This window comes from Podarcis vaucheri (genome assembly GCF_965113315.1).
Source record: "Podarcis vaucheri genome assembly, chromosome: 17".
Lineage (NCBI taxonomy): Eukaryota > Metazoa > Chordata > Lepidosauria > Squamata > Lacertidae > Podarcis > Podarcis vaucheri.
This window is the reverse complement of record NC_138755.1, coordinates 12,039,209-12,065,919: the sequence shown is the minus strand read 5'-3', so window position 1 is coordinate 12,065,919 and position 26,711 is coordinate 12,039,209. Positions and strand designations below refer to the sequence as shown.

Genomic DNA, 26,711 nt, shown 5'->3' with positions numbered 1-26,711 from the left:
TGTTGATTGGGCGGGCCTATGGGGTGATAAATAATCTATATTTCATCAAGCTTGTCTGTAGCGCCATAACCCTCTTGAACACCTTGCTCAAGAAGTGAGTATTTTGCAGCTGTGCAATACCTTCTGGATCCAGGGCCTCTTAAGGTGGGGACACACACCACAATCTCTTTCATGGTGACAAGCACAATTATCAGACCCCCTCTCTCAAAGATGCATTTTGATCTATTTCGATCCAGCTTTATTCCCGCTTTTGGCACCAATATAGCTTTGGTTACTCCAATTGATGACTTGTATCAAGGGAGAGATGAGGGAGGTGCAACCCTATTTCTCTCAGCAGCTTTTGACAACATTGACTATGGTCTTTTTCTGGAGTGACTCTGCAGGTTGTGGGTTGGGGCCTTGATAACACAGTGGTTTTGCTTTTGCCTTCTTGGTCATTTTCATAGAGTAGCAGTGGGTAATATTTGATTGACCCCATTGCTGGGTCCCGTGAAACATTGTCAGGCTCTATCCTGCCCCCATGCTGTTTAACAACTATATGAAGTTGTTGGGGGCAGCTATTGGGGTTTTACAGGCCAGTGCAATCAGCATTCTGATGACACTAAGTTCTGCATATCTATACCATCCAATCCAAATGAAATTTGGTATTGGTGTTGAACCACTGCCTGGAGGCAATAATTTAATTTAATTTAACTTATTTTTAAAAGCCTGTTACTATTATTTACCGTCTTGATTGTTTTTGTGATTCTTTGATATGTTTTGTTTTGATATAAATCACTTTGAGGTTAAAAAAAAAAGCTGTATGTAAGAATGCTAAATATTTATTTAGCAGCTAGCTAGCTACCTAAGAGCACATTGTCTCCAGTATTTAGCATATGGTATTCTGACTGCACCTGTAATAAAATAATATTTCTTATTTATCTTTGGGTGCAGTTCCTTTTAAATATTGTTAATGGGAATATTTTTGGGGATCCCAACATAGACTTTGAAGCTGAAATTAATAGTTTTTAATATTTGATTCCAAACAAATCTAGTTGCAGGGGTAGCTAACCTGTGACTCTCTAAATGTTGTTGGTATCCAGCGCCCAGAGTCCTTGATGCTTTCTGAGGCTAATGGGAGTTGGCATCCACCATCTGGAGAGACAAAAGCTAGCAACTCCTCTGTTTCAGTATAAACACAGGACCACCAACAATGGTCAAAACACTTTTGTTTCCACACTTCCAGCAATAAATCGAGTTTTATTGATTGTTTAAATATTAATCTGTAAATTGCTTTGAGGTTTGTTTGTTTTACAATCAAGCAGTATATAAATTTTATGAAATAAATAAATCATTGTATTTATTTTCATTGTGATAACATCTTAAATCAGTTTTTCTTTAGCATCTATTCTATATTTATTAATTTCCCCCATAAATAATTCCATTATCCTCTGGAAATTTCTCTTGTGCCTTTTGTTGTCCACTTTTCCAAATAATCTGGGCAACTTGTTTTTTACATACAACAGCAACTGATATTTGAAAAGTGCTTTCTTTGGATTATGACAAAGATGCATTTAAAACATATTGACTCTTAGTTTTCATATTACATTATTTCTAATAAAGTCTGATTCATAAATACTTTTAATTGTGATCTTATTTCTCCCATTTTCTGTTGAAAGGATTTTATTTGTTCTTTTATCCTGTCTTTATATAAATAAGAAAGGTGATTGTACTGGACAAAATACTTTCCTATACAGGCAATGGCCGATTTAGGCGTGTCCAAATGTCTCGCAATCATGCGCACACGGCGTCAAACCTCGAAGTAGCCCCTAAACGTTATAAAGATGTCACAAAAAAGGGCAGGGGGCAGAGGGGGCTTACAAAGTTAAGGGAGCGATCCTGAGCACAAAAAGCTAGTATAAATTACCTCAGCTTCTATTAAGCCGACGTATAGTATGTCAGATCCAGAGTTCGTTCAGGATTCTTAGGTGGAGAGAAGTGCTATCTAGGCTGGGCCCATTCTGGTGAAATGGGGAAAAAACTACAGGAGAGCCAGCTTAGCCAGCATCACCATGGGAACTGTGGCCTTCTGTTGATGCACAGAGAGAGTTTTTGGGCCCCGTAATCAGATGCAAAGGAATTGTGAGGCTGCTCACATATAGCCCATGGGTAGCATCTTGCAATCACAAGCACAGGAATGCAAACAAACGAGGTAAAGTGCACATGGTGTTCCCAGTAGTGCCTAGTGCAGCAGCCAGTCAACACATGACGTGTATTCAGTTACACCAATTTCCCAGCTACAGGTACCAACCAAGCAACACAACATGACCAGGGAAGGGCCAGGTCACAGAGATCACCATCACACCCTGCTCCTCGCGGCACGCACACCTTGCAAATGCCCACAGAGGCTATTGTAGTCCCCCACCCACCCAAAAACATGCATACACAGGGAGATGTGACTGGGCAGTTACCAAAAGTACCCCAGAGCCAAAAGTACCCACAGCCAAAGGCACAGCAGAAGCCACAATAGGCCAGGAAGCACAAGTGTACCTTGCAACAGGTGGGCGGGCGGGCTGGTGGTAGGAGCATCCCTGAGGATAGGCAGCAGCTGCTACCACCACCGCCACCTCTTTGCCACAGCAGCGGTCGCACCTGCTGTCGTCTTCCCCCATCCCACTCAGGCAGCCGCAGTAGCCGGCCTCTATACACACACTGTGTGCATCTGATCAGAAATGGGGGGGGGACAATTCCTGAGTCCCCACAACAGCCATGTCCTGGCAGATACAGAAGACACTGACAGAAGGTCTCCAGCTTACCACAGGTGGCGGCACACACCCCTATTCATAAGCTTTGAACACCATGTTCAGACTTCACCATTGCCTGTAACTGCATTGCCACCTCCCAGCGTGTGCACCACAATTGAGGCCGTGGCAGCATCCTACCAAAGATCTCCAGCTTTGCAACACTCGTCTCCTGCCTGAGCCCACAACACTGCCACTGTCGGAAGATGAGCCATGGCCCTGAAACCGATCTCTTTACAAGAAGACTGGGAAGTAGGCAATGTTACACTGATCTCTAAAAAGGGATCGGACTTCCAAGGAAGGGACACAGGGGACTGAACGTCTTTTGTTGATAGGTTGCTGATGGAGATAATTGTGTGGTGATTGATGGAAGCCGGGCATAAATCTTGGTTATTGAATTCACTCTAGAGATAAGAATGAACAGAGGGGATTATGCTCTGAAAAAGCTGTTTTCTACGTATGGAGTTGGAAGTGGAGAAGTCAGCTCCTGGGAACCCCGATGGGGGTGAACAACATAAACATCTTTCCCAAAAGCCACGTTAAGAGCCTGGATGGGCATGGGATCTGCAAAAGTATCTCTTTCTCTAATTATCTCTTCCTGCTGGGACTTGGGGTCAATTACCCCAGAGCTTAATGGGACGCGGGTGGCGCTGTGGGTTAAAGCCTCAGCGCCTAGGGCTTGCCGATCGAAAGGTCGGCAGTTCGAATCCCCGCGGCGGGGTGCGCTCCCGTCGTTCGGTCCCAGCGCCTGCCAACCTAGTAGTTCGAAAGCACCCCCGGGTGCAAGTAGATAAATAGGTACCGCTTACCAGCGGGAAGGTAAACGGCGTTCCGTGTGCTGCGCTGGCTCGCCAGATGCAGCTTTGTCACGCTGGCCACGTGACCCGGAAGTGTCTCCGGACAGCGCTGGCCCCCGGCCAATAGATGTGAGATGGGCGCACAAACCCCAGAGTCTGTCAAGACTGGCCCGCTCGGGCAGGGGTACCTTTACCTTTACCTTTACCCCAGAGCTATGGAACTTTATTCCAACACATGATCATGGTGGCAAGACTTCGATATGGGCAAAGATGGCAAGACTCATATTTACAAACAATGGAAGGATGGTTGTTAACATTACTGGACTTAGCCGAGATGGCGAAACTGACATGTTTAATCAGAGAAAAAAAGACTTCTAACACATTTGCTAAGGATTGAAACCTCTTACAGATTTTTTGCACGATAAAATGAATTAATGGCATTTGGGTTTGAAGACTGAAGATAATGTTGGTTTATAGAAGGTGGTTTTGTTAGGTGTAATACTGGAGTGGATGAGTTGAATAATGTTTACAAATAGTTGATAGACTAATCAGAAGTTATTTATTTTTCTTTCCTCCTTCTCCTCTTCTCTTTTTCTTTTATCTCCCCCTCCCCCTTTTGTGGTTTGTGTTTCTATATAACTTTTTCTAAAATCAATTAGAAAAAATAATTTTGTGGGATCTCTTTGTTTCTGAATCTGAAACTAATTTATATTTGGCCTGCTTCAGTTACTAAAATGTATTTTCAGGACACATAAAAGCCAAAAAGAATGGATTACAGCTAATGAGGAATTTTGCCATAGAATTCAATAGGGCATTGATTCAATTCCGTGCTGATTCCCAAGTTGGCCTTAGCCTGAGAGGTCTCATGTTTTTAATCATGGTGTTAAAATGACCACTTTGAGACAATACAAAGCCATGTAGCCCTTAGTGCACTCTCAGATTTTTATTTTTAGCACAGCAAAAATAAAATATTGCTGTAAACTCCAGTTTCTTGTGGCCTTGACCTTCCCTGCACAGAACTGGCTGTCAAGTGCTTTTAAACTATTCTTTAAGATTACTGGTGCTCTTTCATTCTGAAGTGCTTAAAAGTATTTCCAGAGTATTAGAAATACATATTTGTTAAAGAGTTAATGTGTGTCTAGAAGATTGATAGGGGGAAACTTCTCTTCCTTTTTTACAACTCAAGAACTCAGGGCTGTTTAATGAAGCTGATAGCAGGAGAATCAGGACAGACAAAAGGAAGTAATACTTCACTCGGTGGGTGTTAATTTAACATGCAACCCTGAAGAGAGACTGAAAATGCCCCATATTAGCTATTCAGTTGGGTTTCTACTCTCCTGCCTTTTTAAAAAAAGGTCTCCTGTCACAGGTCAGGCTCTAGATTCTATCAGGCTCTGAAAGTAAGCAAATCTTTTGAATTGGAGGAAGTATGAGGTCTGTTCTCAACTGCTAAGCTGGATTCTTCTTTTGTCCCACCAAACTTTATCAAATCTGCAGTCAATTTGTAGGATTCCTACCAGCAGGCCTTTTGTTTATCTGGACTTCACCATAAGCAGCAACCTCCATCAGCACTGAGTTGGACAGGGTTCTTGGCAAGGCAGCTACAGTTGATGGCTCATCTCTCCAAAAGGAAGAATGTAATGCTAACGGCCAATAGCAAGCTGAAGGTCTACCAGGCTTGTGTGTTGAGCACACTGCCTTCTGGTAGTGAGACATGGGCAAGTTACACCCACCTGGAGCAACGCCTCAACGCTTTCCACATGAACTGCATCAGGAAGATTTTGGGTGTCACATGGCAAGACAGACTCAAACAAAGATATGCTCTCCCAAGCCCACATTTTCATCATGTCTGCACTCCTGTCTCGATAACATCAGACAGCTAATTGCTTGGAGTTAATTACATTGGCTGCACGTATAATTGCTTTTACAGAATTAAGGCCTAGCGCTTTACTCTTCTACCTTTCTGGATGGCTGCTGTAAGAAATTACCTTTGGAACAGCATTTCTGTGTCTTTGTAAAATGGTTATAGATGACATTGTTCACCACATTACTCAATGTCCTCTGTAGAAAGATCCTTGTGAAAAATATCCGTCTCAGTTTAGCTGCAGGAATTTTTTGTTACCTCAAGTAAGTTTGTGTGCTTTTTGCTGTGGGAAAATAAAAATTAAGTTACCATGTGTGTTTCTTTATTTGAGTTGGCTGCCAGGAAATTAAGAAACACATTTGTGACTCCACTCTGAATGTCTTTTTTCTCTTTGTTATGGCTTAGAGCTAAACAAATAAAATTGTTTCTACAAACTGCAAACCAACGTGTCTGGGAAACAGCTAGATAGAATTTGGAGGCACTAAATCTGAAAATTCTTATGTGGACAAAAGGTGTGCAAACACACAATCAATGACCTACATATGTAGTAATGCCATAGTGTGGACGCAGCCTACAAAAGAAACAAAACTGATTAAAACGTTAAAAATATTAAAATGTTTCTAAATGCAAAAAACCAACAACAGAGGAATTTTGTGCATATTGTCAATTTTAATCAAGTCTCTGTGTGGCTCAAAATGTACGGTAGCTTCTAGCCTGTACCTCTGCTTGTAGCAATGGTAGTCTGGTGATTGACAGCTGCTTCTAATAGACAAACTGAAATAAACGTTCATTTTTTCCAAAATGGCAGATTCTGTTTTTCATGTGGGGGAGTTGTCTTGTATTTTTAGAAACAGAAGCTAATCACTAGTGTATCTCAGTAGATGTGACTTAATTTTACTGCTACTTGGACTATATTTCTGAAACTAACAAAAGGCAGTAACCTAAGTCAATTCAGTTAAACGGATTAACCCCGACTAACTTCAGATTTATGCTGCAAATGTGACATTATGCTAAATTGTCAGTGTTAACAGTTACATTTCTGAAATTCTGTGGAAGATGTAAGTGGCTTTTCCATTTCCTTTCAATGCAATATTGTGCAAATTTGCACAACCTTGATTGCGTAAAATAACTTGATATTGATGAGATGGCCAAACCAATGTTCAGACTGTTGACAACAAAAACTAACAAGCACTTTGTCTGAATGCTGTTTAAACAAAGGGATGGTTTTTTTCTGTGACTCTTTAGAGATGTGGTAGTGGCAGCTACTTCCCCCAATGCTTTTGAGGTTTTTTTCTGGGAGTTCATTTCGCTGCGGTACATGCAGAGTTGAGAATGGTCTTGGAAATATTGCGGGTGTTACTTGAGATTTAGGAGAGGATGCATGGCAGACTTGACACTCTTGATAACATCAGTCATCTTTCTGTCAAATTGGAACAATCCTCTAGCACGTGTAAGAGATCGTGATAGGCTCCTTCATTGGTATCTAGTTTGTAAATACCCTGTTTTGGTTAGTGACAGTGCTTGAGAATTTGATCTGAAATTATGTGCATCTCTCTTTGTAACCACACTTCTTTACAAGCACAAGTCAGCTGCAATGCGGCAGTGCTCGCTTGCAGCTAATGAAGTGTGCTGCAGCGGTGTCTTGTCGTCTACTGCTCTTTCTATAAAATTATGAGGTCAGGATTGGGGAAGGGGAAGGGACAGCACAGCACAGCACATGAACTTGCTTAGTTTACTGCCTTCCGTAAATGTGGAGGTTGAAAAATGTCCAGTGGGGGCAGGGCAGGCAGCATCCTAAGCCATGTACAGCTAAGGTTGCTAAGGCATTTTATACTCCAGCTACATACTCAGATTTGAAAGGTATCTTAGGTGCCAAGAGAACAGGAGAAACCAGAAGAAATTATTCCAGGTTGCTGGGGTGGGGGTGGGGAGCAGTCATTGTGCATATAGCACCCCCTCTTGAGTACAAGCAGGGCACTAAATTAAGGGAGCTTCCCAAATTTGTCCTGCCTGAGAGCAGGTAACAGGCTTGATTGGAGTGCCTACTACAGCTTATAAAAATACATATACATTTAAAAACATTTTGTGTTTAGTTTTCTATTGCCTTTTCCTTAGCTCCAGGGAGCTGGGGGGGGGGGAATCCCCCACAAGAAAAAGGAGAATGCCTTGCATGGCACCATTGTTATTTTTCCTTTCCCCTATGACTGGAGGAAGCACTTGGAGGAGGCATAAGTTAAATTGCCAAGACTGATTTCTTCCTCTCTTCTCTCTCCCTCATTTCCTAGTAACAACCAGTCACCATTCACAGGCTCTTCCCCATTGGGGAAGGTGTATTCCTGAGAGACAAATCAAACACCAAATCAGCCTCCCTTTTCTCCCCACACTTCCACTAGGGCTTGGGAACACATAGTTCAAAATGGCAGATGTTCTTCTCTGTTGAGGACAGAGAAGGAGAAGGCAGCTGGGATGGCTTTGTTTCCCTGTCACTTCATCAGCTTCACAGAACAGTTGTGGCAATCACACATGTGCAGCTGAATAGCTAACCTTTGGAATGTTGTTGGACTCCAGCAGTCAGGGATGGGAGTTGTAGTTCCACAACTTTGGCAGGCCCACAGGTTAGCCATTCCTGGTCTAGGGGCTGGGGCATGTGTGTTAGCCCCAATGTTGCTGAGCCACTTCTTTCTGAATTGATTCATATAACGTAAGGTGTGTGTCCCCTCTCTTTTTTTTATGGATTGTTCTTTACAGGGGATTTAAAGTCAAAATGGCCTCCTAGGCTAGCAATATTGTTTTCTTTCTCCCCTGCTGTCTTTTTTTATGATCTGGCCCTTTTGTTCAGGAATTTGATCCAAAATAAGGCACAAACCAATTCTCAGTCATGCATGGAGTTATGTTGAGTTGCATGTTGGTTTTGCTGCAAGACACTTAATATGACTGCCTCTCTGGAAACTCAAAAATAAAGACATCTGCTTACTGGCAGAAGATCATGGGGAAAGTGTTCCACCATTGTAAAAGAAGGGTGTGGTTTCTGGGCTGAAAAAAGCAGACTGAAAAGATGATAAACTTTTAAGTTAACAATTTGGAGTATTCTGGAGCATTAGTGATGGATCAGTAGTGTGTATCTGTGGCTAATTCCATCATTCTTGTCACATGGATTATTAAAATGCTTATGTTACCTAGAGCTGGCATTCTTTTATTTACTCTTTGTGGGAAGGGGAGGATTGGCCCTTGGTTTTCTTATCAGATTCTCATTCATTCCTTCATTTGTTATTGCTGCAGGTCTTCGAGTCAACGGGGAACTCATCACTGCTTACCCACAGGTAGTGGTGGTGCGTGTGCCAACACCATGGGTCCAAAGTGACAGTGACATTACAGTTCTTCGCCATCTGGAGAAGATGGGCTGCCGGCTCATGAATCGCCCCCAAGCCATACTTAATTGTGTCAATAAGTTCTGGACTTTCCAGGAGCTAGCTGGCCATGGTGTGCCTCTTCCAGACACCTTTTCCTATGGTAAGCCACCTAGATTAAAATAATGCTATTGTCCATAGTGACCATGTACCTGGAGCACGTGAGATCTTTACTAAAACTCTGAATGGTTTGGGGAAATCTGAATGAATAATAATAATAATAAAAAAAGACTCTACAACTTGACTAGTGACAAATTGCCAAGTGGCAAATAAGAATAGAGTTGGGCCTCCTGCCCTTAAACAGGCATTAGTGTGTCCACTTCTGAAGAAGCTTGCCCTGGGCTTTGTGGTCTATAATAACTACTGCCTGGTCATAAATACTCCATTCTTGGATATGGTGGTTGAGTGATAGCAGAACAGTTGCAGGAGCTCCTAGAGGATTACCTGGATCTGTTTCAATCTGGATTCTGGCAGTTTTAGAACTGAATTGGTTGAACTGGTTCGAGAATGGAACCGGGAGAGGGTGACCCTGTATCTAGTTCTCTATGTGAGCAACTTGTGATACCATTGACAATGGAATCCTTCTTGACCAACCATGGGGACACTGTTTTACTGTGGTTCTGCTCCTACCTGCAGGGATGTGTCCAGGGGATAACATTGGGAGATGGGGTTTTGGCCCTGTGATCCTTGCACTGGAGGGCACTGTCTTATCTCTAGTATTCTGTATTGGAAGACATTTTGGGGCAAAGTTTCATCAGTACACTGATGACATGCAGTTCTGTTTCTCCATAACACCTGAGTCAGGAGAGACTGCAATATCTCAACCTCTGCCTGGGTGCAGTGGTGGATGGGGTGAGGACCAGTAAATGCATTTGAACACTGGGATTTTTAAATTTCAGCAGGCATTTTAAGTAAATTTTTTATTGAATGGTTAAATTGAATTGATATCTAAGTGGTATGTAAACAAAATGAATGAATGAGGAATAGGCATGTTGGTTTTTTTATTAATGCACTGATGATAGGTACCGTTCCCCCACCGCTTTTTTATCTTTTGTTGCTTTTACTTATGGAAGCTTAGCAACAGTATGTTCTTATAATGGTGACCATCCTAGAAACATTTTCTGCCTGATAAATGTATAGCTAAACAAACTCTCCTATGCATTACATCATCTTTTGTGGGCCTTGTTGAGGCATAGGCCTATTAATGGTGGTTAACAGCATAAGTTACCTCACTGTTCATTCTGCTTTTTCACAGCCCCTCAGCAGGCCAGCTGCTGCTTTTCTAGGTCTGGGTAGTTAGGAGTTAATGTTCAGGATGATAGATGTGTCCATCAGACTGTATTTAAGAATTCAGTCTGTGGAGGACTAGAAATATGTTTTTCTTAGTGTGTATACAAGGACCTGGACTCAGGCTTCTCTCTTCCCCTCAAGTGCCAGATGGTTAAAATGTAGGGCTGCCAAGAGAAGCAAGATGTCCTACAGCGCACGTATTCCTCTGAACACGGAAAATGCAGAGCTGATTCTGGCTTGTTCTGCTAGCTTCTAATCAGGTTTTTAGTGCCTGTGCCTCTAAGGCTTGTCTTCCCATTTACTACCCTGCTGACACCTAATTTTCCTCCTTTGAGTCCATAGCTCTGCTGTTACAGGGAGAAGGAAGCATTAATTGAAGGATGGGAGGCAGTTTGTCTTATATGAACCTCTGGCATAGGCCCCTTTGGTTATGTGTCAGGTGCTTCTCTGGCCTGTGAATGGCAAATGTAGCAGGGTTTTCTTGAGAACAGCTTCCTCACAGCCAGGGTGGGGAACTTCAGGCCCGGGATGAGTGTCAAATGTGGCTCTCCAAGCTTCTTTTTCTAAATGTCGGGACTATCTAGGGCCAGGCCCCTCATCAGCTATACTCTGTGCCATCCTTGCATACTTTTGCCTGCCTGGAATGCGTTCTTGAACTGTGACAAGTCTTGCCTTGGTGAAGGACAGAAGGGAGGGGGGGAGAGTGTGCAGGTAAACTTTTGACTTTCCTGTATCGTGAATCTAATCCACAGTACAAAGATACGAGTCACTTTTGTTTGGCTCACTTTTTTGGCTCTGGCACTGCTCACTACTTGGCGTGCAGCCCTTGGAAGTATGCCCATGGGGGAATGTGGTCCCCAAGACTGAAAAAGGTTTCCCACACCCGTACTAAGCATTCAGTTTCTGGCCTGGAAAGGAGCTTGGCGCTTCAGAATACTCGTCTCTGGTTGCTTGATGAAAGAGGGAAATGAGGGGAGATAGTAGAACAAGGCTTTAAATGTTTGGTCTTCTTAGAAGGTTAGAGTTCATAAGATGGTAGCGATCTGTAGCATATTTTCAGCTGAAGAAAGAACAGGCTGTGATTTAATCCAATAACTCAGGGCTGTTACTCACTGGATATTTTATACGCAAGTATCTGAGTAAAGAATGCCTGGACTTTGCACCATGTGTGTGATCATCACTTTTTACGGCAAGATGCATAGAATTGGTGGGGGCGAAAACTGTGTGCACAGGGAGAATTTCCAGTATGGTGCCTACCACAGGAAGGGCTCTTTGTCATGGCCATCAGCTAAATAGACTTCACAGGCAGAAGCAGAGCCTCAGAGGCATCTCTTAATATCCAGGCAGGCTCATATGAATGTAGGCAGTCCTTTGAACAACTCTGCCCCAAATTACTTAGGGCTCTTAAGGTCAGAACTAGCACCTTCAGTTGGACTGGGAGGTGTACTAATAACCAGTGTAACTTGTACAGAATTGAAGTTATGTGGTCCAGTCGCCTTGCTCCCACCAGAAACCAGGCAGCAGCATTCCACACCATTTGGGATTTCCAGACCGATTTAAAGGTAGCCATATTTAAGGCACCACGTCTAAGAAGGCCATATCGCAGATTACCACATGCCTAATTTCAAAGGGCAGGCAATCAGAAGAAGGGCCTTGGATGAAGAATGAAGGGTTCAAGCCAGTTTGTGTGGGAAAAGACCTACCTTCAAGAAGCAAAGCCCCATGTAGGGTTTTGTAAAGAATGAGCAACACTTGAACTGTGTTCGGAAATGGAGCGGCAGCCAGTGCAGCTCTTGTAAGCTCTGATGAGATCTATAGCCAGTCCTAGTTAGTAACACAGCAGCTGTGTTGTGAGTCTACTTAAGTTTCTGGGAAATCACCAAAGGCAGCCCACATTGTATTGGTGCAATCAAGCAGTTACAAGGGCATGGATCACTGTGGCCAAGCTGTATTTGTTGAGGAGCAGTTGCAGCTTGCATACCAGCCCTAGTTGGTACAAGACGCTGCATGCTGTGGATATCATTCGCACTTCTAATGAAATCTGAATTGATCAGTGGCCTCAGGAAGCAAATTGATAATTGAAATTCTTTCAATAAAATATAAATACAAAAAATACAAAAAGGAAGCAAACTGGATCTTTTGGGGGAAATGCATTCCCATGCAGAGCAGCTTGGACACTCCCTCACATGAGGCCTCAGATGGTTTCTACCATACTATAATTGTAAACTTTTTAAAATTGAGGGAAGAAAAGGCATCAATGTTACAATATGATGATGATTTGATATTAGAAAATCACATTTTAACCATCATGTAAATTAATAGGAAATTCTATTTAGCATATGGCCAGAATAGATAACCTGTATAGATTCTGATGTGAAAATGTCTGGGTTCCAGGGTTGCCTTCTTAAATAATTGTGTTGGCCTTTGGAATATGCCTTTGCTAGAAATTGGCTGAACGTTTCACTGGCAACATGTATATTTTTTTTCCTGTCCAGGTGGTCATGAAAATTTTGCCAAAATGATTGATGAAGCAGAAGTGTTGGAGTTCCCCATGGTTGTGAAGAACACACGTGGTCATAGAGGTGAGTGAGAATCTGTGCATAATTGCTATGGAGTCCTGAATGAGGATTGCTCTTTGTCCTGGCTATTTCGGAAACACTTAAAGCATCCTAAACTCAGCCTTGCCAAGAGGATGCAGATTTTTAGTGATGTAGTAGTATCAACCCTTGCCTGAATATCAAACTGATGTACAGGCAACGACCAATTGAGGCATGTCCGAATGATGCGCGATTGGGCATAGCACCAAACCCAGAACTAGCCCCAAACGTCAAAAAGACATGGTGGAATGGGCAGAACAGGCAAATGAGGTTTGCCTAGACCTTCTAACTAAGGTGGTATACCTCTCTCAACATGTGGATAAGTAGAAGACCAAGTGTTTTATTTAGCTACAAAATCACATAAGTGTATTTCTGCATGTTTAATCATTTTAAGAAGAGGAACAAAAATCCTTACTTTTTTGCAGCTAGCGTAAAGTATAATTTAGTGATAATTTTGGTGTTAGCATTTGAATTTAGAATTTAAACTCTGTTTAAGTCATTGGTTTATATTAAGCTTATCGAACAACATTTGTAACAAAGCTTTTCTAGTTTCTGATTTTATTTATTTAGAGAATTTATAAACTGTTTAATATTTTTTAAAACTCTACAGTGTAATAAACAAACAGTATCATTACAATAAAAATACAACCTGAAGCCATTAAAAAAAGATTCAGGGTATCCCTTGAAGATATCCTGGAGGTTAAGGTGGTCAATGACCCGTAGTCATGATGGTTGTATTTTACCTCTGTATCAGAGGCATTATGCATCTGAACACCAGTTGCTTGGGAAACACAAGTGGAGACTGTGTTGTTTCACTCATGTTGTGCTTGTGGCCTTCCTGTCAGCGTCTGGCTGGCCACTGTGAAAAGAGGATGCTGATTTGATTCAGCAGGGTTCTCGGGTTATTTTCTCAAAATAAAATTACTGCATTTTGAGCAAGATTTTTAGAAAATACTAAGACTAGAGCTATTGACTAGTAAGCAAAGATACAGTAGTTTACAACGGGGAGGGGCGACCCCCTTCCCCCCCACCTCTCCCCCCCTTTCTTCCTAATGTAACCCTAATGTCTCAGCAAATTAAACTGACCTATGGAAAATGTAACTTGAAAAAAGAGACATTGCGCATACCTGTGTAAACCAAGAAAACACACACATATGGGGCGGGGGCGGCAGCGAACATTCTGCAGGACTAAAATAATAGTAATTGCGATACTATCATATATGCAGGATCACCATACAGTCTGTTTCTCCCAGTGGCCTTCTAAGTTGCGTGTAATGTTAGCATGGTTTGATTAGGGTGCAATGCGCTCTTTGAAGCTAACCCTGAAGAATTCATAGGCTCCCAATAAGAAAGGTTTTGTGCATCTCTGGGAGAATGAGCTTTTTGCCAGCAAGGGGGAATGGAAACACTAGAGCAAGCAACATTTTCACAGGAAACCAACCCATGAACTCAGCAGTGATTTAGGAAATAATGGTTAAAGTCCTGTTTTTTGGTGGTGGCAGGGATGTGGAATTAAGGCAAAACCCTTGTTTTGGATATCTAGACAGTAACAAACATGGAAGCAGCGAAAAGGGGTAGCTGGGTAGGCAGGGCTAATATTCATGCTTTGTGGGGCAACTCTCTGACCACACAGTCAAAGGAGCAGTCAGAAGCAAGATATAATTACTTAAATCCCCCTGTTGCCAGGCCTGCAGAACCAGCCATGTACATTGGACTGAGGTGATTGCAGATGAAATTCTGGTGTGGAACACCAAAGGCAAATGTTTGCTACACATAAATGCATGTGCACATGCACACCCACACATATCCCAGACAGTTGTTCCAGACAAAGCTTCAATGTATGTGAAATAAACACAGTGACAACTTAAAACAGCAGTAATTGGTGAGGAGATGGTCTGGGCGATATCTGGCTTTCAACATTGTGATATATCACCAGCTGAACATTGTGATATACTGATAATATCATGATGTCTGAAATAAGGATGGAGCTGTGCAGAGGCATTGGCTGGCTTCACAGTTTTCCCCACATCGTGATTTTTGCATAGCGAACGAAATATACGGCCACGTCAAAAATTTTGAAACTGATATCACAATATGGACTTCAAGCCAGTTTTGGATGGTATATCAATTTATCGCCCAGCCCTAGTGAGGACACAGTGATCTAAGCATGGCTGAGTAAATCCACATCTGCAGTGGGGCGTACCCAGATGAGTAGAACCAAACTTCTATATTCCAGTCCAGCTATTTCATGCTGGGTTTTCCCTTTGAAATTCCTCTCTTGGACAATGCTTATGTTTTGTGTTTCTGTTATGTGGCCTCTTGCAGGAGAATAGCTGTTTGGGGCTTCGGGGGTTGTCTGAAAGAAAGAATTTGCCTGTAAGCAAAAGTCCAAGGCCTGTGGACACAGGATTGCATAAATACAGGGATGAAATATTTCCCTAAAGTAAACATTTTAAGCAAAAGTGATTTGCTTGCCTTATCAGTTGCTAAAAGGAATGACTTATCTTCATTTCACCAGGCTCTTGTGTGTTTCGTGGCAAGTAGATAGTTTGAATAGGTCAGTTAAGGAAGAGGAAGGGCTGGAGATCAAGAATTGCATGGTGTGGTTATGGCTGTTTCAGAAGCAACGTATTGTGAAGCCTCACTGTACTGAGAAGACCTAAGGGCTTAAGAAACTGACCGCTTGTGGGCAAGGCAGGAGCACAGATTTCTGTGAAGTGGGCTGCCACAGCTCCAGTTTTCTTTCCTGCCTTGTCAAGAGCAGTCAGCCTTCTGTTTGCTCTGCTCTGGCTCAGGGCTCATTTTTCTAGGGATAATTTTTTTAAATAGATTTTTTGTTGCATTCGGCTTACTGGTATTTACAACAAAAGAATATTTCCCATCTTAAATGATACTGAGAATTCTAATACTTCCCGTGGATTTGCATTTGGCAAATAAATAATTTTTATATTTTTCACTGTTGCACTAATTAGTAGCTGCCAATTAATTGGGAGTGGTTCATTTTGGGTTCATCAGCTAATCATACACAGCACCTTGGAATCGGCTGTCATCTTTGGACTGTGATTGGTGCAGCCCTCTGTTTTATGTGTCTAGAGAACCCAAAACCTGTTGCAAAACGCTCTTGCAACCTAGTACTACTAGAATAGCACGGAATGGTACAGGCCAAGATTGAAGGATACTGGCAGACCTATACTGAGGGAGTTGAGAACTGGAATAAACGTTGGAAATTGTGAGTTTGCTTTAAGGTAATGTTTTGTTTTTCAAATTTTGCTATTTTTATAGCACTAAATGTGCAAAGCGCTTTACCAATTTTAATTTTATTCATACATGCACCAGTGCTGCCAGGATACTTTTTTTGCAGCACTGAGATTAAGGATTATGTTTTTCATACCCTTTAGAAAAATGCAGAAAATTCACTGACCTCCTCCCCCTTTCACTTTCTATACTGTCTTTATGCAGGTAAAGCTGTGTTTCTGGCAAGAGACAAGCACCATTTGGCAGACTTGAGCCATCTAATTCGTCATGAGGCCCCTTATCTATTCCAAAAATATGTCCAAGAATCCCATGGCAAAGATGTTCGTGTCATCGTAGTGGGAGGTCGTGTGGTGGGCACTATGCTGCGTTGCTCAACAGACGGTAGAATGCAGAGCAATTGCTCGCTTGGTAAGAATTGAAGTGTGCTTATTCTTGGTTGGAATTGGGGCCGGCAAAGGAGGGTTTAAAATCTAATTTGAGTGTCAGCTGTTTCATGTGCAATTACAAATAATTAAGCTATTACATTAAAAATTAGATTTTGAAATTGGAGACTTGTCCAACTTTTTCTAAAGACAAGATAATGATATTTAGAATACTACCTAGTAGGCTTCCTTCAGTTTATATGGTTTTATCTGGTCACAAATATAAAAGAATAGTGATGTGGTACGTGCCAATTTACTGCCAATGAACTGTGTGACTGGAAATATGCTGAATTATCACTTATTTTATCTTGAAACGTTGTCTCCTTGGACCACTTTTATCTTTTCTGTAGCTGTTATATCCATGGTTACATATCTTGGGCTTTGATTATCCCACCAAGTTTTTAAATGCCTACTTTTATTTCATTCACTCCTTTTGCTTTACCTCTCATGGAATGAGATCCTGAACCAAATGTGAGGGCACTATCATCTTGACTGTAAAACTATATTAATCGTGAACCACTTTCAGAAGCAGTGTGGTTAAAAGCTGGAATTCAAATACTGTTAAGCAATTATTTTTTAAAAAAATAGAATCTGTTTATCTCGCTCATCATCCCCTGTTGGATTGAAAAGTTTTTCTGTCACCTGTTTTCATAGAATTGTGGAGTTGGAAGGGACACCAAGGGTCATCTAGTCCAAACACTTCCAATGCAGGAATATCAACTAAAACATCCATGACAGATGCCCATCCATTTATGCGCTAGCTGTTGGGTTTTCTGTCATTCAGGTGGACTCCATCTTTTTGATACAGACTTCCCTAAATGTTTCCCCAAGAATTCAGTCTTATTTGTTATGGAACCCCCCCCCCCCCGCATCTCTACCTGTTTGGTCCATGGGGTTTTTTTTTTTAAGATATAGCCCCCAAATAGGTAGACCTTCAGTAGCCCCACTCTAAGATTTACCCTTCTCTTTTTTGCCAGGTGGCATAGGAATGATGTGCTCGCTGAGTGAACAAGGCAAGCAGCTGGCAATCCAGGTGTCCAACATCTTGGGGATGGATGTATGTGGCATCGACCTCCTCATGAAGGATGATGGCTCGTTCTACGTCTGCGAGGCCAATGCAAATGTAGGTTTCATTGCCTTTGACAAGGCTTGTAATCTAGACGTAGCTGGTATCATAGCGGACTATGCCGCTTCCCTTCTTCCCCCCGGTCGCTTGACACGACGCATGTCCTTGCTCTCTGTGGTGTCCACGGCTAGCGAGACTAGCGAGCCAGAGCTGGGCCCTCCAGCTAGCGCCACTGTCGACAATATGAGCGCCAGCTCCAGCTCTGTCGACAGCGACCCTGAAACCACAGAGAGAGAGTTGCTCACCAAGCTCCCGGGGGGTATATTCAACATGAACCAGCTAATAGCCAATGAGATTAAGCTCCTGGTGGAGTGATGCCACATGTAAATAAATATGACCAACTTTCTTGTACATTTTTTTTTAAAAAAAAACAACAACTACTTGTAGTGCTGTATATCAGAAGCAGCTTATGGAGGTGAAGGGAGGTTTTAGCCTGGGGATCAAGATCAAAACGCATGTTCTGTGAATGCTGCTTTTTTGCTACTTATTGATTTTGCAGAACATACGTTTAGTTGATATTTTTGACAGCCAATTTCCCTTTGGTCATGCCCAGTTAAGAACCTGCATTTGTGTGGGGGAGGGGGTTGGAACCTTTGCGACATTAGGGATGCCACTGTGATTTTTAAACTCATTGCAGAGCATGTGGGTTCATTGGGAAGTGATTCAGCTTGATTTGTGCTTTCGGAACTTAGAAGTTTTAATTCTCCAAAAGCATTTGTAAACTATTGTCTGTAACCATCCCCTCACCTCATTAGCGCTCAGTCCTATTGGTTATTTTATACCCCTTGCTTTTTGTCCCATTAGGAGTTTATAGGTTAGGGCAGCCAATTTCTGTTTCATCCAAAGGTTCTAGATATCGGCATTTCCCATCTAACATCTGTAGGATCTGTGAGAATTCGCATCCCTGACAAACAGTCTGTAATGGCCTCAGAAGTCTGGCCCTTAAAGCAATTAAACAGGGTGCAGCATTTATTAGTTCAGCATGAGCTTTTGAACCAAACCTGTGACTTCTGCCATTTCAGTATTAACAGATGGGTTTATGTCCATACATTTATATTTAAAACAAACCACTTTCTTTCGGAGAAAGATTTTAGTATGTGTGGATTTTTAAGAAATTATTTTAATTCCTGGGGTGGGGGGAGAAGGTGTGTCTAAATTTCAGTCTTGTTCATTGATGGCAGAAGTGGCATGTTTTCTTTTGCGCAAAAGGCAAAGATAAACAGCACTGTTAACTTTTGGTGTACAAAATAATGTTTAATCCGATGTGAAAAAGAATAACACTAGTTTAAAACAAATGTGCATTGACTTGTATTTGTTAGTGTTTTAGTCCTTTTTGCAAGATATATGCTATGTTAATGTTTTGTTTTTAATACATGCTCGTCCAACACTTCCTTCTCCATGCCTGCATCTTTAACAGTGGCCAAACTTGAAAATACCCATACTGTTTAACATCACCACTATTTAACAAACAAAAACTAGACACCTTTTTTTTAATCTGTTACCCTGAAAAATGTGGGAGGGGGTGTGGAGGAGGGTTGAAGTGGTTGCAAATTTCACAACCACCTTGGAGTAAACTTAACGTGTTACTACTATTAGTAACGTTTCTCTGTAGAACACATTAAAATCTAAAGTGACTTCCTTAAGAATAAATCTTGAAGAGAATTAAGCAGGTTTTGGGCAACAACATAGGACACTTTGCTAGTAAGGCCCAGCCAGAATGGGAATATGATTTAAGGCCACACTTCTGTGGATCTCAGGCCCCTATGTATGTGTCTGTATTTTGCTTTGTTTTGTCATTGGTTTTTTGTCTGTCCAGTTCGTCACTCTTTTTTCCAGAATGCCTGATGATCTCCCCTCCCAACCCCTACCCAATCCTGATACTTCTGGCTGTGCATTTTCTTATTAAATTTGATAAAAGAACCAAAACAGCAGCTTTGGGTCTGTTTTAATGGCCTCACCTTCCTCCTCCTCACCCATTTCTCACTCATTTATTTTCTTTGGGGCGTGTACAACATGGAAACAATATATACAGAATCCTATTACTTTTTATAAAAAACACCACATAGTAAAATGTTTGCAACAGGAAGATGGTTTGTGGAAAGTTTTTGGAGGGTGGGCAGCTTATGTGTACAGTGCTGCTTTTATCTGGATGCCTCAAAGGAGCCTGGCCCCTCTGCCTTCTGAGGCTCTGAGCTTCATTCCTCTGGCCCATCCTCTCCACTTGGCTGTCTAACCTTCACTCGGATCTTAAATACACACCAGTTGAGGATTACTACGCAGAGAGGCGTCAGGCGGCAATAAACAGAAAAGTGTTAACCTGCTTTCATGGAGGTTTGGTCATGCCTTGTTTGTACATTTTTTTGTTTTTTAAAATATGTACTCTTCTTTTTTGTAGAATTAAATATTATTTAAATCAAGTGGAAGGTTGACTGTTGACATTAGCTGATGAAGCAAATTGAGTGCCCAGGTTGGAACAAAAGATACAAAGGTTTTCATTTAAAAAAACCCCAAACACCCAGCAACTCAGGCAAAGCCCAATCTTTGACAATTTTTTTCCTGGTTGGTGGTTCTTCAACCCTTTGCCAGCTACACGTGTCTTCTAAAATACAGGTTTCTCTGATGACCCAGTTGGGTAATCTTTTTCCTTATATGTGCTTTGAAACACTGAGCATATTTCAGGAATTTGAGCAAAGAATTATCCTTCTGTTATCTGATAGAACTTTACAAATCTCTGAATCACTCACTGAAAAGAAACAAAGTGAATCCAGGAAGGAACTGGTAACTCTTTGACAGTTCTGATATGGGCTGCATTTAGTCTATGTTGCTTGAGCAAAACTGGTAGTGAGAAGTCTGATTTTCACACTCACGTGTCTTTGTTCCCCACCCCAAATTCCTAGACCCAGTTTACATCAATATAAACACAGTGCAATGAAGCACACATTTCTTTCTAAAAAACAACAACATACACACACAAATGAAACATGAAGAAGAGTTTTTCAAGCTTTGATTTGTCTACTTGTCATGAGATGGACTTGGATGTATTGTGAGATTGGAGGAAATTGTGGCTAATCTGTGGGAGAAGAAAAGTTGCACTAAAATCTCACAGGAAATTGTACTTAAAAAAAACAAGGGTTGTAGATTCATCCCCTACCCTGCCTATCGTAGCTCCACCAGGGAAATGTCATGGTAGAAGGTTTTTAAAACAAAATACCTATCAGGTAAAGAAAATAAATCACGCTCTTACTAATCAGGGTGAAACTTCCACACAAGCTAATGCTACATGTCACACTTTTCTGAAGAACATTTACTTAAATACAGTAAGAGCACCAGCGTTGCTGATCATAGTTTGAAACTTTATGTTGAAACGAGCTCTTGGTAAGACAGAAGTCATAGTATCAGCATAGCCAATGACATAACACAAATGGAAGCAAAGTTGCTGGGATGTGTGGCGGTGGGTGGAGCTTGATGAATTCCATATGTTTTATTTGTATTTTTAATATGTTTGTACTTCTATATAGCAAATTCTGCAGATAAAATGGTTACCTTCATACATTTTTGTATTGTGTAGAAATGCAGATTGTGTTTATAGCTTTGTATGTTTTCAGATCTTTAATGTCTTAATGTTTTGATAAATTTTATAAACCCTCCTCTCATTCTGGAACACTGTGATAGATCATCAGTAATAAATGATGGAAGGACAGCACACTCATGGACTACTTTTGTTCTTGTTGGGTTGCACTCACCTTTCAAACTGTGTGATCATGCTTCACTGACTTTGCCGGCAATGCCTCATGTGGATTATCTCCTAAGAAAAATGTTCTGGACCTGCGATGCTTATAAAAATTAAAAAGAACTCTACGAGAGGTGCTGCACCGGACTCTTACCAGAATCAACAAATGGAATAAATCATTTAAACTTCTAATAAGTCTCCCAGTTTAGAAAAGCAAAGCCCATGTAGGTTAAATGTGTAAGGGCTTAAGCATTGTAAGACGTATCAACATGTACAATTCTTTCTCATGGCTCACTCTTTTTGAGAAGGTTTATGAGCTATTTGGCTGGTGTGAGACTCACGACCCACTCCTGTTCTCTCTATGGAATTGTAGGTGCTCAGACAGGTAACCTCTGCTGCTACTGTCTCTTTTTATTTTTAATTTTTCTCTGTTCTAGGAATTCCTAAAATGCAAATTATTGTAGGATTAATAATGAAATGTTACCTTTTTCCTTTAGTTTTCTTTTACTTTTATTTTGAGTCTCCTGACCTTGGAGGGTGATTTTTGGGATGATCTGATGGTGGCTTGGACCATTGTTGGAAGTTTCCATACTCCCCTCATGTACCAGTTTTCAGTTGAATGTCTTTTATTTGATTAATGCGCTGTCCATGTTTTAGGGTGGGAATTTGTAGTTCTTGGGGAACACTGTTCTGCTATGTAAACTTTTATATACATATAATTCATTTTGCTGATGTTTCTAACAGTTCACACTTTCTTACTGTTCTTTGCAAAACTTTTCAGGAGCCAAAAAAGTCAAACAATCCAGAGAAAAACTTCCCTTCTCCCCTTTCTGATGGCAAGAGAAAGAGCTTGTGAAAAATCCTTGAGAATGTTCCTCCCTAAACTTTTCCCCCCTGTGGTAAAACAGTAAACGCAGCAGTTTGGTGGCATCCTGTACCGACCTGTTGGCAGGTAACTTTCAGCTCTTTTGATCATCCCATGTTTGCTAACATTGCTTTCCTTTCTTCTAACACCCTAGTTTTAATATTATTACTGTCCAGAAAGAATGAGGCTTAGGAAGCATGTTGAGTTCTTCTTGTTTTTGATTTTGCTTTTTTTTGCTAGAGCCATGTTTTAATAACCCTTTTCAGGATCCATGTGTTCAAGTAGGATCATGGCAAGGATGAGTTTAAACAACATGCACTGCTTCAGAAAGGAGTGGTGGGATGGTGTGTAATTCCATAAATTCTGCCATCTCCACCCTCCCATGTTCCTGTCTTGCTCTTCTCACTCCCTTCCCCCTCCCCCCCATATACACTCTTGGCTTAAGTTTTTACAGGGCTTTGGTGCTTTCCAGGGGCACAATCAGCACAAAACTAATCGGCATCAATTAATAACAGGTATGAAAAACTAGCTGTACAAAGTTATATATAAAATTAATTTCTTATAGCAGGGCTGGGGGGGGGGAGGGTGGTTATCATCCTTTGTTAAGGCCATTTGAGGGTGATGTTTTCAGACATTTTTAGTATGTCCTGTTGAGGATGGTACTCATGTCAGTAATACTTGGTGATTCAAATGATCTCTTGATAACTTTGAAAACTATTTATTAACAGCCCAAAACTTGTATAGTGCTGCAACTGCAACGATATAGCCTATATTGAAGGTACTTTCTAATGAGGAAGAATATAATGCTTCAGATAAACACTCTTAAAATCATTTTTTTAGTGTACAAGTTGGAAATAAGTCATTTTTCAGTGTTGCTGTATTTTAACATTTTGTGTGCACACCGCCTAAAGCAAAACTTTTTTTTGCCAGTTTAACCCCATAACGTTTTGAAATTTGTAGCATGGGACATCTTTTAAGCAGCACTAGTGCAGGATTTGACTTTTTATGTTTTAAGATTTCACAGTTGTTATTGCATATTGTTTTTACTGCTTCTCCTTTTCACTTGGCATGGAAGGTTTACTTCTGAATATATTTTTGTCCTTTGATTGCTGAAAGAAATGGTTGTACCTTTTAGAGCTAGCTGAAGAGGGCACAATAATTTTGCAAACATTTTGACAAATGCACCCTCTCTTGTAATTTTTGTTTTCTATGAAAAATGGGACAATGATATATATATGCATGCTTTTGCAGTGTGTTCCCTCCTCCTGTCAATTTGCAAACACCTGGCTAATTTAAAGGAGGTGGTTGAAAGCCTGGTGAGCAATTAAAGCTCTCGTGAAGGAAAAGTTCATGCTGCAGATTTCTTCCTTTAAATTGGCTGCGCCCTTGTGAATTGACATCTTAAAGGAGGTAATCAGTTGCAGTCCCTTTGCTGAAAATAAAAGTATTCTCAATGGATTAGGAACACCTCAGGAAGCATTGTCCCTGCTCCTGGGAGGAGAGAGATCCAAGGGGGCAGGGAAAAGGATGAGAGTGGTGTTGAAGCAGTAGGAGTCTATGGGAAGAGTGTTTGTGAACAGTGCCCAACAAAGGTTAAAACAAGGTGCTACTTTTTCCCCCTTTGGGAGCCCAGGAAGGTGTTAACGTCTTCAGTAAAAGTTGCTTGGTTTTGTGATGTTCTATGTGGCTCAGGTCGTGTGTTTCAGATCTGTAGCTACTAAAACGCTATAAGAAAGAATTAAATAGCCTTCTAGGTTCTACAGTACCTGGAAATTAGTTGAGCTCAACCCAACCAGCAAAGCTGCTGCACACCCCTTCCTATTGAAATGTATGGAAGTCGCGTGGTAGCAGCGTCAGGTGGTATTTGCCTATCCTATTTTAATCTGTCCTTTATCCAGATAGTTCCATCTGTAGGGAGGCCTTCCAGAGCCTGTTACTGAGTATCGTCTGTCCAGAACACTTTTTGAAGGGTGCGGGTGGATATGGGGGAAAGCTTGAAATAAGCTTTGGTGCCTTAAAAGGATCCCCATTGTATGATTTTTCTGCAAGCTGAACAAGAACTTCTTCTATATACCCTTGTGCTGCAACAGAGTAATAAAACTGGTAGGTGGCAGCAGAAGAAGGAACTTATTCAGATGGCACCCGTGAACTGAGAATGCTGCCATGTGTGGAGAGATGGATTCCAAAACATTAGCTGGTGTAACGTGCAAAGATGAGAGGCAGCTTCCCTGACTTGTCAATCTGCATGGTGAGTCTGACTCTTGGTCAATTCTTATCCACAATAATGGATCTTTACACTCTACATTTCTCCTTAATCTGGAATACTGACAAAAGCCATTATGGAGGGCTGACAGACCTGCGTGTGCTTGTCTGGCTTTCATGTTACACAGTACTTTTAAGAGATGGTTGCTGACTAGTTTATCACAACCTTCCCCTAGGGCATCCATTTGCTCATGTTAAAAATATGTAACACTTTCTTCCAAAAAGTACTGCTAGATTGTATTTTTATCACTTCCATTTCAAAGGCATTTTCCATGTAGTATTTATACTTCTCATGTATTTCAAGGTGAAGGAAATGACTCTGTACAAATTTTGTTAAACAGAAATGGAATGTGAAATTTGACATTTGATCTCCCTGTGGCCCAGATTTTCAGTTCCAAGGAATGTTCTGCATTAAGGAGCCATTGGCTCATACTTCATGTAGGCAATGCTGTGTGGAATGAGCAGTTAGAAATAGAACTCATTGGGGGAAATTGTCAGCAGCTGAGTGGAATGAGAAGCAAATATTTATGATCTCAAAACATATTAAAGTAAGATTTCTTCGACTTTCATATTTTCCCTATAGACTTTTTCCAAAACTGCCCCTTGAAACTTCATATGTTGGAAATCAATTGTAGCTGTACAAGCAATTGCCATAAGAGATCTTTTACAACTACTTGCTTGTGATCATTACTGTGCCCATTAGATCACAGTTAATCTGGAAGTTAATGCGCCACAGATTTTAACCACAATATAAACATTAATAATAAACCTATGAGATATTTCCATCAAATGTTCATGGTTTGCCATCTGAACAGCTTTGTGTAAGATAAGAAGAGTTAATGTGCAAATGAATGGCTGCTGTGATTGCAGGAATCAGTAGAATCCATGCAGTACTGCTTGTGGGTAATAGGATTCTGTGGAAACAATTTGTTAGTGCTGCCACATATGTGAACTTGTTCTGTGTTTGGTTAGACCAAGGTTCCCTTGCTTCTCAATGATGTTTTGAGTGTCTGAAATATGACACTTCTGAGAAGCACAACATGAGTTTTGGGCTGCCTGTCTTATTTTTTTTGGGGGGGGGATTGCATGGAAACTGGATATGCTTACAAGACAGAACTTCAGTTAGAAAAAGCAAGGCAACCCTGAATGATATAATAATGCAACAAGTTACCTTTTTCCACCTGCAGAGCACATAGTAGGGGTGCCTTAGAGGAGCAGGTATCTTGAGCACTGTTGTTGTTGTTCACATCTGTCTGTCTTGATAGACAACGGAGTGTACCTCTAGGGGGCACAGCCAAACTGCTGCATTAGCAGTAAAGTGACCTCCCTGGGAAGCAAGCCTGGGCAGTGTGTATGGAGGTCCTGGGCTGCCCAGATGACAAGACCCCCGTCTTGGCCTTGCTTGGCTGCAGGATTTGCAGGAAGGAGATGTATCAGGCACCATCCAACCATCTTAGACACTCCATTCTAGATTTGTGTAGGGTTTGCTCCTTAGCTGGCTCTTCTCCTGAATATATCTCATGAGCCAGCAGAGGTTTAGGATCAGAGTTTGCCTTTTCCTAGATGAGCTACCTTCCCAGGTTGACTAGTCCCATCTGTCCCTCACTTCCCTCTGCAGCACGTGCAGAAACCGCCTTCTTGACCGTTGGACCCACTCTTGCTCAATCCAGTGGAGCCTGTATTCGCATTCAGGGGAAGTCCCTAACTCACTGAGGGTTTGAGTCCCATCAGCTACTCTCACCTGGTTTAGTCAGCCAGTCAATGCCATTCCCGGGATGTGGCCGCTGTCGCTCTGACAGCTTCTAGGAGCCACAGGTGAGAGCTGACTGCAGGGTGGGGACGAATAGTGGATGAACTACCCCAGAAGGAGCATGGCGTGTCCCCCACCAGAGGCACTACTTCTCCCCCAGCACCCTATACACACCGCATAAAAGCTAGTAATGGTTTAAAGCCACACAAAGCTCATGGAAGCTCCAGGCACACTGCCTTCAGTTCTGTCATGGAAAAAAGGTGTAATTTGAAATAACTTGTCCAGCTTTTTTACACTGCCCTCCTTCGTGCCTCTAGGGCTCTCCTCTTCCAAGACCTCAGCTACTTTCTTTACCAGGCACTCCTGTGTCTTCTCAAGATTCCTCCCTCTTGCTCCCTACAGCCTCATCAGTCCTTGGGCTCCGCATGAAGCTATTCTTCCATCCAAATAGAAACTTTGAACAAAAGGTGACGTGACCATCTCTGAGTCAAACTAGATGTGACAAGACAACCGTGTACGTGTGTGTTGTTCATATGCAGAACGGGGTTAGGCTGGATCTGTTTTTG

General features: G+C 41.6%; 1 protein-coding gene across 1 annotated transcript in view; it reads left to right on the top strand.

The window, feature by feature from the left end:
- RIMKLB (ribosomal modification protein rimK like family member B) overlaps positions 1-19,464 on the top strand; it is a 37,907-nt gene extending 18,443 nt beyond the window's left edge. The window contains exons 4-7 of the mRNA XM_082205086.1: positions 8,721-8,951; positions 12,634-12,720; positions 16,195-16,398; positions 17,390-19,464. Of these exons, the coding sequence (XP_082061212.1) occupies positions 8,721-8,951; positions 12,634-12,720; positions 16,195-16,398; positions 17,390-17,853 (986 nt within the window). The 3' untranslated portion in view covers positions 17,854-19,464. The remainder of the gene's footprint in view (positions 1-8,720; positions 8,952-12,633; positions 12,721-16,194; positions 16,399-17,389) is intronic.
- The last annotated feature ends 7,247 nt before the right edge of the window (positions 19,465-26,711 follow it).